This window comes from Heterodontus francisci, chromosome 1 (assembly GCF_036365525.1).
Source record: "Heterodontus francisci isolate sHetFra1 chromosome 1, sHetFra1.hap1, whole genome shotgun sequence".
In the NCBI taxonomy this organism is placed as follows: domain Eukaryota; kingdom Metazoa; phylum Chordata; class Chondrichthyes; order Heterodontiformes; family Heterodontidae; genus Heterodontus; species Heterodontus francisci.
Genome location: NC_090371.1, coordinates 97,400,168 through 97,415,113, shown reverse-complemented (window position 1 = coordinate 97,415,113; position 14,946 = coordinate 97,400,168). Strand labels below are relative to the sequence as shown.

General features: G+C 44.3%; 1 protein-coding gene across 7 annotated transcripts in view; it reads left to right on the top strand.

Moving 5' to 3' along the window:
* Positions 1-14,946, top strand: part of dhx29 (DEAH (Asp-Glu-Ala-His) box polypeptide 29) — a 145,360-nt gene that overhangs the window by 85,849 nt on the left and 44,565 nt on the right. For all 7 annotated transcript variants that reach the window (XR_010975181.1, XR_010975179.1, XR_010975180.1 and 4 more), the window contains 3 exons: positions 3,894-3,978; positions 8,817-8,905; positions 9,228-9,356. Coding sequence is in view for 4 of the 7 variants with exons in the window: in XM_068032986.1 (XP_067889087.1) it covers positions 3,894-3,978; positions 8,817-8,905; positions 9,228-9,356 (303 nt within the window). In the remaining 3 variants the exon portion in view is untranslated. The remainder of the gene's footprint in view (positions 1-3,893; positions 3,979-8,816; positions 8,906-9,227; positions 9,357-14,946) is intronic.

Here is a 14,946-nt window from a genome sequence, read left to right as displayed (position 1 = left end):
GATTTATGTTGTACCTTTATCATCTTTGGGATATGCCAGAGCATTTTATAATCAGTAGCTTACACTTGAGGTTGTTATGTCGGTAGAAGGAGCAGCCACCTTGTGTGTAACAATGTACCACAGAGCATATAAGATGAATGACCAAATAATCCTTTTTGGTGATTTTGGAGGAATGTTGGTCAGGACACTGGGATAATTCTCTGCTCTTCAAACAATGCTTTGAGATATTTTATATGCACCTAAGTGGACAGGCAGGGCCTTGCGTTTAACATATCAGCTGAAAGACACCAACTAAACCGATGCATCACTGTCTTACTCGTGCATTGAAGTGTCAGCCTAGATTATGTATCCAAGGATTGAAATCCAACTTTCTGACTTTAAGGTGAATGCAAATCCCCACAAATAAACTTCCGCTGTGTTTGTTTCTGGATCATAAAATAATGCACAAAATCTTGAAGAAACCTGGTGAGTGAGACCTAAACTGCATATGACATGGGAGGAATGGGGAGCAGCATAGATACAGGTCCTCGTGACTATTGCCTGCAGCGGAATGTGCAATGGCCAGATCAAAATAATGGATCAAACATACCACATCCCATACTTGCTGCACAACTTGATCCCTGGGCATGAATGATGGAGGGTCTGAAGCCTCCGGGTGCACTGCTTCAGATGATGTGTCCCTGCTTCTCATTCAGTGGTTATGGGCAAAAATTTGTATGTCCATTGACTGGCGCCTCAATCATTGCAAATCTGAGCTCATACCTGGCTTACCCATCAAGCACTGATTTTTCTGCCCTGCACCACATAGATGAGCACAGCTGTCATTGTTAGCTAGATGATTAGCTAGGGTCCTGAATCCAAATAAAGGAAACTGAAGGTATGAGGCACGAGTTGGCCATGGTAGATTGGGGAACTTTACTAAAAGGTTTGACAGTAGATAGGCAATGGATAATATTTAAAGCACTTGTGCATGAATTACAACAATTATTCATTCCTGTCTGGCGCAAAAATAAAACTGGATAGGTAGCTTAACCATGGCTTACAAAAGAAATTAGGGATAATATTAGATCCAAAGAGGAGGAATATAGAATTGCCAGAAAAAGCGGTAAGTCTGAGGATTGGGAGCAGTTTAGAATTCAGCAAAGGAGGACAAAGGTTGATTAAGCGGGGGAAAATAGAGTATGAGAGTAAACTTGCGGGGAACATAAATACTGACTGTGAAAGCTTCTCTAAAAATGTGAAGAGAAAAAGATTAGTGAAAACAAATATAGGTCCCTTACAGTCAGAAACGGGGGAAATTATAATGGGGAACCAAGAAATGGCAGAACAATTAAACACATACTTTGGTTCTGTCTTCACAAAGGAGGACGCAAATAACCTCCCAGAAATGTTGGGGAACCAAGGGTCTAATGAGAGGGAGGAACTGAAGGGAATCAGTATTAGTGGGAAAAAAAATGTGCTAGGGAAATTAATGGGGTTAATGGCTGACAAATCCCAAGGCCTGGTAATCTGCATCCCAGAGTACTAAAGGAAATTAATGCATTGGTAGTCATCTTCCAAAATTCTATAGACTCTGGAGCAGTTCCTGCAGATTGGAGGGTGGCAAATGTAACCCCACTATTTAAAAATGGAGGGAGAGAAAAAACAGGGAACTACAGACCAGTCAGCCTTACATCAGTAGTGGGGAAAATTCTAGAGTCTATTATAAAGGATGTGATAGCAGAACACCTGGAAAGCATAAATGGGATTGGGCAAAGTCAGCATGGGTTTACGAAAGGGAAATCATGCTTAACAAATCTACTGGAGCTTTTTGAGAATGTAACTAGTAGAATAGATAAGGGAGAACCAGTGGATGTGGTGTATTTGGATTTTCAGAAAGCTTTTGATAAGGTCCAATATAAGAGGTTAGTGTGCAAAATTAAAGCTCATGGGATTGGGGGTAATATACTGGCATGGATTGACAATTGGTTGACAGACAGAAAACAGAGAGTAGGAATAAACGGGTCTTTTTCCAGGTGGCAGGCAGTGATGAGTGGGGGACCGCAGGGATCAGTGCTTGGGCCCCAGCTATTCGTGATATATATTAATGACTTGGGTGAGGCAACTAAATGTAACATTTCTAAGTTTGCAGATGACACAAAGCTGGGGGTGGGGGAGGTGTGATGGGTGGAAGTGAGCTGTGAGGAGGATGCAAAGAGGCTCCAATGTGATTTGGACAAGTTGGGTGACTGGTCAAATGCATGGCAGATGTAGTATAACATGGATAAACGTGAGGTTATCCACTTTGGTTGTAAAAACAGAAAGGCAGATTATTATCTGAATGGTGATAGATTGGGAAAGGGGGAGGTGCAGTGAGACCTGGTTGTCCTTGTACACCAGTCGTTGAAAGCAAGCTTTCAGGTGCAGCAAGCAATTAGGAAGGCGAATGGTATGTTGGCCTTCATTTCAAGAGGATTTGAGTACAGGAGCAAGGATGTCTGTCTGCAGTTATACAGGGCCTTGGTGAGACAACATCTGGACTATTGTGTGCAGTTTTGGTCTCCTTATCTGAGGAGGAATGTTCTTGCCATGGAGGGAGGGTAAAGAAGATTTACTCGGCTGATTCCTGGGCTGGCAGGATTGATGTATGAGGAGAGATTGGGTCGACTAGGCCTATATTCACTAGTGTTTAGAAGAATGAGAGGGGATCTCATAGAAACCTATAAAATTCTAACAGGACGAGAAAGGCTAGATGCAGGGAGGATGTTCCCGATGGCTGGGGAGTCCAGAACCAGGGGTCACAGTCTCAGGATACGGGGTGTGCCATTTAGAACTGAGATGAGGAGAAATTTCTTGATTCAGAGGGTGGTGAACCTGTGGAATTCTCTACCGCAGAAGGCAGTGGAGGCCAAATCATTAAATCTATTCAAGAAGGAGGTAGATATATTTCTTAATGCCAAAGGGATCAAGGGATAGGGGGAGAAAGCGGGAACAGGGTACTGAATTAGACGATCAGCCATGATGTTTTTTGAATGGTGGAGCAGACCCAAAGGGCAGAATGGCCTACTCCTGTTTCTGTTTCTACAATAATGTATGCCTCCCCTCAGCAAACACAAGTGAGACATGTTGGAACTATGCAGAAATACCGGGTAATCCAGAACTCATTTCTGGATGCTCATGTATATGCTCAAGGGGGCGGCGCAGTGGTTAGCACCGCAGCCTCACAGCTCCAGCGACCTGGGTTCAATTCTGGGTACTGCCTGTATGGAGTTTGCAAGTTCTCCCTGTGTCTGCGTGGGTTTCCTCCGGGTGCTCCGGTTTCCTCCCACAGCCAAAAGACTTGCAGGTTGATAGGTAAATTGGCCATTATAAATTTCCCTTAGTATAGTTAGGTGGTAGGGGAATATAGGGACAGGTGAGGATGTGATAGGAATATGGGATTGTCGGCACAGACTCGGTGGGCCGAAGGGCCTGTTTCAGTGCTGTATCTCTAAATCTAAATCTATACCACATAGGCCGATATCACCCCGCGGGGAAAGTCAAAGGAGAATCACAAATTTGCAGTCCCCCATTATGCCACAAGGGCAGATGTCATACTTGCAAGAGTCTTAAGACATATTCCCCCTGACACAGCCAAAGCTCATGGCTCTTGTCAAATTCATCCCTTCCAAATATTTTTAAAATCTGCCAGTTACCTCAGTGTACATAATGTACACTGTGACGAACCTCTGTGTCTTCATTAGAATGTTATTTGCCACTTCTTCAGCTGCTGTCCAGGTCTTGCTGTGTGTGAGCATGGATGGTTTCCTTATCCTTCGGGTGAACTTAATAGGATAATTCTTTGCTTGGACTGATTTTCTTATTTTTAAATGAAGCCTTTGTACAAGTTTGTTTTTATGTTGATAAATCTGTAGGTACAAAGTGATTGCTTTGCACTCCATCCTTTCATCACAAGATCAAGCTGCGGCCTTCACCGTCCCACCACCAGGGGTCAGGAAGGTAAGTCTTCTATCAGATCCCTTCTTGATGTTTTCTCCCAATGACAGAACCCCAGTTTCTTCAGTCTTCATAATTGAAGTGGCAGAAACAAATTGTAACAGCATATAGATACTGAGGTGATTGTTGATGACTGCATATGCTTCATTCATGGAATGGTTACAGCACAGAAGGATGCCATTTGTCCTGCTGTGTCTGTGCTGGCTCTCTAAGAGCTTCTAATTCAGTCCCATTCTCCTGCCTTTTCCCTGTAGCCCTGCAAAGTTTTTCTCTGCGGGAAACGATCTAATTTCTTGTTGAAAGCCATGTTTGAGTCTGCCTCCACCACCCTCTCAGTCCAGATCATATCCACTTATTGTGTCCAAAAGGTTTTCCTCATGTCACCTATGGTTCTTTTGCCAATCACCTCATGATTTTGACCAGCTTTATCAAATCTCTTAGCAAGCTTCTCTTCGAGGAGAACAGCCTCAGCTTCTCCAGTCTATCCACATAGTTGAAGTCCCTCATTTGTGGAACCATTCTCATAAATCTTTTCTGCACCCTCTCTAAAGCTTTTGCATCTTTGCTAAATTGTGGTGCCCAGAATTGGACACAATATCCAGGTTGCCGCTGAAGTAGTGCTTTAGAAAGGTTAATCATTTCCTTGTTTTTGTACTCTATGCCTTTATTTTAAAGCCCATTACGCCATTGTAATCACTTTCTCATCCTGCCCTGCACACCTTCAATTCTATGTGCACCTATACATAGAAACATAGAAAATAGGAGCAGGAGTAGGCCATTTGACCCTTCGAGCCTGCTCCACCATTCATTATGATCATGGCTGATCATCCAACTCAGTAGCCTGTTCCCGCTTTCGCCCCATGCCCTTTGATCCCTTTAGATCCAAGAGATCTAACTTCTTCCTGAAAACATACAATGTTTTGGCCTCAACTGCTTTCTGTGGTAGCGAATTCCACAGGCTCACCACTCTCTGGGTGAAGAAATTTCTCCTCATCTCAGTCCTGAAAGGTTTACCCCGTATCCTTAGACTGTGACCCTTGGTTCTGGGCTCCCCCACCATCGGGAACATCCTTCCTGCATCTACCCTGTCAAGTCCTGTTGGAATTTTATAGGTTTCTATGAGATCCCCCCTCACTCTTCTGAACTCCAGCAAATATAATCCTAACTGACTCAATCTCTCCTCATATGTCAGTCCTGCCATCCCAGGAATCAGTCTGGTAAACCTTGGCTGCACTCTCTCTATAGCAAGAACATCCTTCCTCAGATAAGGAGACCAAAACTGCACACAATATTCCAGGTGTGGCCTCACAAAGGTCCTGTATAATTGCAGCAAGACATCCCTGCTCCTGTACTCTCATCCTCTCCCTATGAAGGCCAACATACCATTTGCCTTTTTTACCGCCTGTTGCACCTGCATGCTTACCTTCAGCGACTGGTGTATGAGAACACCCAGGTCTTGCTGCATAATCCCCTCTCTGAGATTATAGCTGTTCAGGTAATAATCTGCCTTCCTGTTTTTGTTACCAAAGTGGATAACCTCACATTTATCCACATTATACTGCATCTGTCATGCATTAACCCACTCACTCAACTTGTCCAAATCACTCTGAAGCCTCTCTGCGTCCTCCTCACAACTCACCCTCCCAACCAGTTTTGTGTCATCTGCAAATTTGGAGACATTACCTTTAGTTCCCCAATCAAAATCATTAATGTATATTGTCAATAGTTGGGGTCCTAGCACCGATCCCTGCAGTACCCCACTAGTCACTGCCTGCCATTCGAAAAAAGACCCATTTATCCCTACTCTTTGTTTCCTGTCCGCCAACCAATTTTCTACACACCGCAATACACTACCCCCAATCCCATGCACTTTAATTTTACATGTGGGATTTTTGGGATATGTGGGACTTTGTTGAAAGTCCAAATAAACCACATCCACTGGCTCCTCCTGATCAACTCTACTAGTTACATCCTTGAAGAATTCTAGTAGATTTGTCTAGCATGATTTCCCTATCGTAAATCCTTGCTGAATTTGCCAGATTCTACCACTGTTCTCCAAGTGCTCTGCTATAAAATCTTTGATAATGGACTCTAGAATTTTCCCCACTACCAACATCAGGCTGACTGGTCTGTAATTCCTTGCTTTCTCTCTACCTCCCTGTTTAAATAGTGGGGTTACATTAGCTACCCTCCAATCTGTAGGAACTGTTCCAGAGTCTATAGGATCTTGGAAGATGACCACCAATGCATCCACTATTTCTAGGGCCACTTCCTTAAGTACTCTGGGATGCTTACCATCAGGCCCTGGGGATTTATCGGCCTTCGATCCGATCAATTTCCCCAAAACCATTTCTCTACGAATACTGATTTCTTTCAGTTCCCCTCTCTCACTAAGCCCTGTGTTCCCCAACATTTCTGGTATGATATTTGTGTCCTCCTTTGTGAAGACAGAACCAAAGTATGCATTTAGTTGGTCAGCCATTTCTTTGTTCCCCACAATAAATGCCCCTGTTTCTGACTGTAAGGCACATACATTTGTCTTCACCAATCTTTTTCTCTTCACATACCTATAGAAACTTTTAGTTTTTAGAGATACAGCACTGAAACAGGCCCTTCGGCCCACCGAGTCCGTGCCGACCACCAACCACCCATCCATACTAATCCTACACTAATCCCTACACTAATCCCACACCTGTCCCTATATTCCCCTACCACCTACCTATACTAGTGGTAATTTATAATGGCCAATTTACCTACCAACCTGCAAGTCTTTTGGCTTGTGGGAGGAAACCGGAGCACCCGGAGAAAACCCACGCAGACACAGGGAGAACTTGCAAACTCCACACAGGCAGTACCCAGAATTGAACCCGGGGCGCTGGAGCTGTGAGGCTGCGGTGCTAACCACTGCGCCACTGTGCCGCCCCTGTCAGTTTTTACTGTCAGTTTTTATGTTCTCCGCAAGCTTGCTCTCTTACTCTATTTTCCCCTTCTTAATAAATCCCTTGGTCCTCATTTGCTGAATTTTAAACTGCTCCCAATCCTCAGGTCTGTTCTTTTTCCTGGCAAATTTAGATGCCTCTTCCTTGGATCAAATGCTATCTCTAATTTCCCTTGTAAGCCATGATTTGGCTACCTTTCCCATTTTAATTTTGCACCAGACAGGGATGAACAATTGTTGCAGTTCATCCATGTGTTCTTTGAATGCTTGCCATTGTCTATCCACCGTCATCTCTTTCAGTAATGTTTCCCAATCCGTCATGGCCAACTCGCGCCTCATACCTTCGTAGTTTCCTTTACTAAGATTCAGGACCCTTGTCTCGGAATCAACTACGTCACTCTCCAACTTGATGAAGAATTCTATCATATTTTGGTCGCTCGTCCCCAAGGGGTCTTGCACCACTAGATTGTCAATTATTCCTCTCTCATTACACAATACCCAGTCTGGGAGGGCCTGCTCTCCAGTTGGTTCCTCAACGTATTAGTCCAGAAAACCATCCCGTATACACTCCAAGAATTCCTCCTCTACGGTGTTGTGACTAATTTGATTTTCCCAAGCTATATGCAGATTAAGATCACCCATAATTACAGATGTTCCTTTATTGCATGCATCTCTAATTTCCTGTTTAATGCCATTCCCAACATCACCACTCCAGTTTGGGGGTCGATGTACAACCCCCACTAATGTTTTTTGCCCCTTACTGTTTCTCAGCTCTACCCATATGCCCTCTGTTCCTGCACCCGCCCCATTTGAAATGTATCCTTTATTTTATATTGCCTCTCTTCATTGTTCCGACCAAAATCACTTCACACTTCCCTGCATTAAATGTCATCTGCCACATGTCCAGCCATTCCACCATTCTGTCTCTGTCTTCTTGAAGCCTCTTACTGTCCTCACAGATTACAATACCTCCAAGTTTTGTCAGCTGCAAATTTTTTAGAATGCCAGCCAGAATATGACAGTTCAGTATAAGAGAAAGCCAGTGCAAGTTATGGAAAGGGGGAAAATCTATCAGCAAATAGTTGAAGACAGTTCATGGTTTCACCAGAAGTTTACAAACAGATTTTAAGATTAAACGAAACAAAAAACAGAACTAACCTATGGTATAGATTTTCCAACTGGAGTACCTGGATGCTAGCTGTGCCTGGAAAATATCCCAGAGGGTTTGCGAGATCCACAGATTTCAGTTTTATTTTCCCCCATCTGTTTCCTTACTAGCATGTTTCTTTTGTTGTAAACTAATTTTCAAGATGTTTTTCATATTGTTGGCACTGTTTCCTATGAGTTGCTGACACTGTCTCAGGGGTCTATCCATATTTGTGAACTGTAGCCCTGGAGAAATGAACCAGCTTATTGCTACTTCAGTCCAGTGACTCTGAAGGCATTACTTGCTACTGTGACCAGAAGGATGAATAGAAAACCTGATCTTTTGGTCACTGACGACAAGATATAATTATTCAATGTGTTTTGTGTTCCTCATCTAGTTTTTTGAAAGGCATTGGAATAAAAATATACATTTTACCAAAATTAGTAAATACTCTAAAGAAAATAGGAAATTATCCTGGCCAAATATATTTTGTAATGAGTGATATGCAGGCTTAGTGGAAGAGGTGGCATGTTCAGCTAGAATTTTTAAATGAATGGATTTAATGTGGTACAAAGGACATATGGCCATGGTTAGATCCAACTTCCAGCAAATCGTGCAATATTTCATCATCGGGTGAGGTTGAGTTTATTGCAACTGATGACCACAGGAGGGTGGTATATGTTGAAAATTAAAGTGGGAAAGTTGATTAAATCCTTTGTCGCTGATGATTTAATTGATTATCCCGTCACTTTTCAGATTGTTCTGGCAACAAACATTGCAGAAACAGGTATCACAATACCTGATATTGTCTTTGTCATAGATTCTGGAAAGACGAAAGAAAACAGGTTTGTTTGCAACCAGGTATTTTGTCAACATTCTACTAAACATGGGCTAGGTTATAACTGCCTTTCAGATTTTGTACTTCAATAAAGCTTCAAGTATGTTTAAAAACACTGAGTAGTACATATCCATATAATTACAAACAATTCTCAATTTTTGTCATTACTTAAGGCTAAACTATCAAATAGTTGTCTGTTTTGCAATAAATATATGCAACTGAATGACCATCAATATTTAATTATCCGAGTATTGAATATTGTTCATGGCTTTTAAAATAATGGACAGCATGTTTGTATAAATGTACATTTTGTTTTTCAACGTTTGTAGGTATCATGAAAGTAGCCAAATGAGCTCATTGGTGGAGACCTTTATTAGCAAAGCCAATGCTCTTCAGAGGCAGGGTCGAGCTGGGCGTATCAGAGAGGGATTCTGTTTCCGTTTGTACACAAAAGAAAGGTGACTATGCAAAATCTTTACAATTTTTGACATGAGTAATGTTCAAGTACTTTTTAATCTAAAATTTTAGTAGAGAGAAAGTTCTTCGGTTATTTTCTGAAGTTTCTAATTTCAACAAAGGAGCATGTCTCCCGTAAAATTGCTCCAAGGTAAGTGGAGCAGCTAGGTGAGGACTGGAGCACAGGCGCAGAGCATTGATTGTGAAGGGGAGGAATACATTATAGGGACAGGGAACTGGAGGAGGATGAGAAGCTGGAGTTCAATCAGGGACTTGAATGGTAAAAGGTTGCAGCATGCTGCTATGCAGAGGGACCTAGGTGTCCTTGTGCATGAATCGCAGAAGGTTGGTCTGCAGGTACAGCAAGTAATTAGGAAGGCAAATGGAATTTTGTCCTTCATTGCTAAAGGGATTGAGTTTAAAAGCAGAGAGGTTATGTTGCAGCTGTATAAGGTACTGGTGAGGCCGCACCTGGAGTACTGTGTGCAGTTTTGGTCTCCTTACTTGAGAAAGGATATACTGGCACTGGAGAGGGTGCAGAGGAGGTTCACTAGGTTGATTCCGGAGTTGAGGGGGTTGGCTTATGAGGAGAGACTGAGTAGATTGGGATTATATTCATTGGAGTTCAGAAGAATGAGGGGGGATCTTATAGAAACATATAAAATCATGAAGGGAATAGATAAGGTACAAGTAGAGAGGATGTTTCCACTGGCAGGTGAAGCTAGGACAAGAGGGCATAGCCTCAAGATTAGAGGGAGCAGATTTAGGACTGAATTAAGAAGGAACTTCTTCACCCAGAGGGTTGTTAATCTATGGAATTCCTTGCCCAGTGAAGTAGTTGACGCTTCTTCAGTAAACGTCTTTAAAGCTAAGGTAGATATCTTTTTGAACAATAAAGGAATTAAGGGATACGGTGGGAGCGCGGGTAAGTGGATCTGAGTCCACGAAAAGATCAACCATGATCTTATTGAATGGCGGAGCAGGCTCGAGGGGCCGGACGGCCTACTCCTGCTCCTAGTTCTTATGATCTTATGATCTTATAAAGAGAACAGCCTCAGCTTCGCCAATCTGTCCTCGTAACTGAAGTCACTCATCCCTGGAATCATTCTCCAAAAGCTATTCTGCACCTTCTCTAAAGCCTTCACATCCTTCCTAAAGTGTGGTGCCCAGAATTGAACACACTACTCCAGTTGTGGCTGATCCATTGCTTAATAAAGGCTTGCCACAGCTTGCTTTTGTATTCTGCTTCTGTTTATAAAGCCCAGCCTTATTAACAGTTTTCTCAACTTGCTCTACCACCATCAACAATATGTGCACATAGACCCCCAGGGTCCCTCTGCTCCTGCACCCCCTTTAGAATTGTATCTTTTTATTTTTATTCATTTATGGGATGTGGGCGATGCTGGCTAAGCCAGCATTTATTGTCCATCCCTAATTGCCCTTGAGAAGGTGGTAGTGAGCTGCCTTCTTGAACTGCTGCAGTCCATTTGAGGTAGGTACACCCACAGTGCTGTTGGGATGGGAGTCCCAGGATTTTGACCAAGCGACAGTGAAGGAACGGCGATATAGTTCCAAGTCAGGATGGTGTGTGACTTGGTGGGGAACTTGCAGATGTTGCTGGTCCCATGCATTTCCTGCCCTTGTCCTTCTACATAGAAACACAGAAAATAGAAGCAGGAGTCGGCCATTCGGCCCGTCGAGCCTGCTCCGCCATTAATTATGATCACGGCTGATCATCCAACTCAGTAACTTTTTCCCTCTTTCTCCCTATATCCTTTGATCCCCGCGCCCCAAGAGCTATATCTAACTCCTTGAAAACATGCAATGTTTTGGCCTCAACTGCTTTTGTGGTAGTGAATTCCACAGGCACACCACTCTCTGGGTGAAGAAATTTCTCATCTCAGTCCTGAAAGGTTTACCCCGTATCCTTAGACTATGACCGCTGGGTCTGGACTCCGCCACCATCGGGAACATCCTTCCTGCATCCACCATGTCAAGTCCATTTAGAATTTTATCGTTTTCAATGAGATCCCTCTTCACTCTTCTGAACTCCAGCGAATATAATCCTAACCGACTCAATCTCTCGGTTGGTAGAGGTCCCGGGTTTGGAAGGTGCTGTCTGAGGAGCCTTGGTGTGTTGCTGCAGTGCATCTTGTAGATGGTACACACTGCTGCCACTGTGCGACGGTGGTGGAGGGAGTGAATGTTTGTGGATGGGGTGCCAATCAAGCGGGCTGCTTTGTCCTGGATGGTGTTGCGCTTCTTGCGTGTTATTGGAGCTGCACCCATCCAGGCAAGTGGAGAGTACTCCATCACACTCCTAACTTGTGACTTATAGGTGGTGGATGGGTTTTGGGAAGTCGGCAGGTGAGTTACTCGCCACAGGATTCCTAGCCTCTGACCTGCTCTTGTAGCCACGGTATTTATGTAATCATCAGCGAACATCCCCACTTCTGACCTTATGATTGAAGGAAGGTCATTGATGAAGCAGCTGAAGATGGTTGGGCCGAGGACACTACCCTGAGGAACTCCTGCAGTGATGTAAAAGCAAAATACTGCGGATGCTGGAAATCTGAAACAAAAACAAGAAATGCTGGATTCACTCAGCAGGTCTGGCAGCATCTGTGGAAAGAGAAGCAGAGTTAACGTTTCGGGTCAGTGACCCTTCTTCGGAACTGACAAATATTAGAAAAGTCACAGATTATAAACAAGTGAGGTGGGGGTTGGGCAAGAGATAACAAAGGAGAAGGTGCAGATTGGACCAGGCCACATAGCTGACCAAAAGGTCACAGAGCAAAGGCAAACAATATGTTAATGGTGTTTTGAAAGACAAAGCATTAGTACAGATTAGGTGTGAATATACTGAATATAGAACATCAGCAAGTGCAAACCTGAAGAAAAACAACCTGAAAAAAACAGTGGGTAAGCAAACTGAACAAACTAAGATGAAATGAAATAAATGCAAAAAATATAAAAAGGAATGCAAAAAAAAAAAAAGGAAGAAAAAATAACTAAAAATGACTAAAAATGAAAGTAAAGTGGGGGGCTGTCATGCTCTGAAATTATTGAACTCAATGTTCAGTCCGGCAGGCTGTAGTGTGCCTAATCGGTAGATGAGATGCTGTTCCTCGAGCTTGCGTTGATGTTCACTGGAACACTGCAGCAATCCCAGGACAGAGATGTGAGCATGAGAGCAGGGGGGAGTGTTGAAATGGCAAGCAACCGGAAGCTCAGGGTCCTGCTTGCGGACTGAGCGGAGATGTTCCGCAAAGCGGTCACCCAGTCTGCGCTTGGTCTCCCCAATGTAGAGGAGACCACACTGTGAGCAGCGAATACAGTATACTACATTGAAAGAAGTACAAGTAAATCGCTGCTTCACCTGAAAGGAGTGTTTGGGGCCTGGGATAGTGAGGAGAGAGGAGGTAAATGGGCAGGTATTACACCTCCTGCGATTGCAAGGGAAGGTGCCCTGGGACGGGGACGAGGTGGTGGGGGTAATGGAGGAGTGGACCAGGGTGTCGCGGAGGGAACGATCCCTTCGGAATGCTGACAGGGGAAGGGAGGGGAAGATGCGACTGGTAGTGGCATCACGCTGGAGGTGGCGAAAATGGCGGAGGATGATCCTTTGGATATGGAGGCTGGTGGGATGAAAAGTGAGGACAAGGGGAACCCTGTCACGGTTCTGGGAGGGAGGGGAAGGGGTGAGGGTAGAGGTGCGGGGAATGGGTCGGACACGGTTGAGGGCCCTGTCAACCACAGTGGGGGGAAATCCTCGGTTGAGGAAAAAGGAGGTCATATCAGAAGCACCGTCATGGAAGGTAGCATCATCAGAGCAGATGCGTCGGAGACGGAGAAACTGGGAGAATGGAATGGAGTCCTTACAGGAGGTAGGGTGTGAAGAAGTGTAGTCGAGGTAGCTGTGGGAGTCAGTGGGCTTATAATGGATATTGGTAGACAACCTATCCCCAGAGATGGAGACAGAGAAGTCGAGGAAGGGAAGGGAAGTGTCAGAGATGGACCATGTAAAGGTGAGAGAAGGGTGGAAATTGGAAGCAAAGTTGATAAAGTTTTCGAGTTCGGGGCGGGAGCAGGAAACGGCACCGATACAGTCATCAATGTACCGGAAAAAGAGTTGGGGGAGGGGGCCTGAGTAGGACTGGAACAAAGAATGCTCGACATATCCCACAAAAAGACAGGCATAACTAGGACCCATGCGGGTACCCATAGCGACACCTTTTACTTGAAGGAAGTGCGTGGAGTTGAAGGAGAAGTTGTTCAATGTGAGAACAAGTTCAGCCAGGCGGAGGAGGGTGGTGGTGGATGGGGACTGGTTGGGCCTCTGTTCCAGGAAGAAGCGGAGAGCCCTCAAACCATCCTGGTGGGGGATGGAGGTGTAGAGCGATTGGACGTCCATAGTGAAGAGGAGGCGGTTGGGACCAGGAAACATCACTGCAGTGATGTCCTGGAGCTCAGGTGATTGACCTCCAATAACCACAACCACCTTCCTTTGCGTTGGGTATGACTCCAACCAGCGGAGAGTTTTCCCCCTGATTCCCATTGACCTCAGTTTTGCTTGGGCTCCTTGATGCTATACTTTGTCAAATGCTGCCTTGATGTCAACGGCAGTCACTCTCCCCTCACCTCTGGAGTTCTGCTGTTTTGTCCATGTTTGAACCAAGGCTGTAATGAGGTCAGGAGCGGAGTTACCCTGGCGGAACCCAAACTGAGCGTCACTGAGCAGGTTATTTTACAATGCCTTTCCTCATTTTTCCTAACAAAATATATCACTTCACACTTTTCAGCATTAAATTTCATCTGTCACTGGTCCACCCATTCCACCAGCTCTTGAAGTCTTAACACTATCCTCCTCACAGTTCACAATTTTTGCATCACCTGCAAATTTTGAGCTTTGTGTCCTGCGCACCCAAGTTCTCACTTGTATTTATCAATGTGACATTTGTCTTGAGCACCTTTTTCTGCTTCATCTTACTTTCTTTCTGTTTCAACATCCAGGGATCTCTGGCATTGTTTGTCTTGCCTTTCCCCCTCCTGGGAATGTACATCGACCGTACTCAAAACTATTGCCTTTTTAAAGACAGCCCATTGTTTCTTTCCATCGATCAAGAAAAGCAGTGGTCCTAATACTGACCCCTAGGAAACACCACGATATGAGGGCGTTGATCGGTTAGATAAGAAGAAACTTTTTCCCTTAGCGGAGGGGTCAATAACCAGGGGGCATAGATTTAAGGTAAGAGGCAGGAGGTTTAGAGGGGATTTGAGGAAAAATCTTTTCGCCCAGAGGATGATTGGAATCTGGAACGCACTGCCTGAAGAGGTGGCAGAGGCAGGAACCCTCACAACATTTAAGAAGTATTTAGATGAGCACTTCAAACACTATAGCATACAAGGCTCTGGGCTAAGTGCTGGAAAATGGGATTAGAATAGTTAGCAGCTTGATGGCTGGCAGGGACACGATGGGCCGAAGGGCCTGTTTCTGTGCTGTATAACTCTATGACTCTATGATATACCTTTCTCCAGTCTGAAAAACAACCACCTGTAACTACTTACTGTTCCTTTCACTCAGCCGACTTA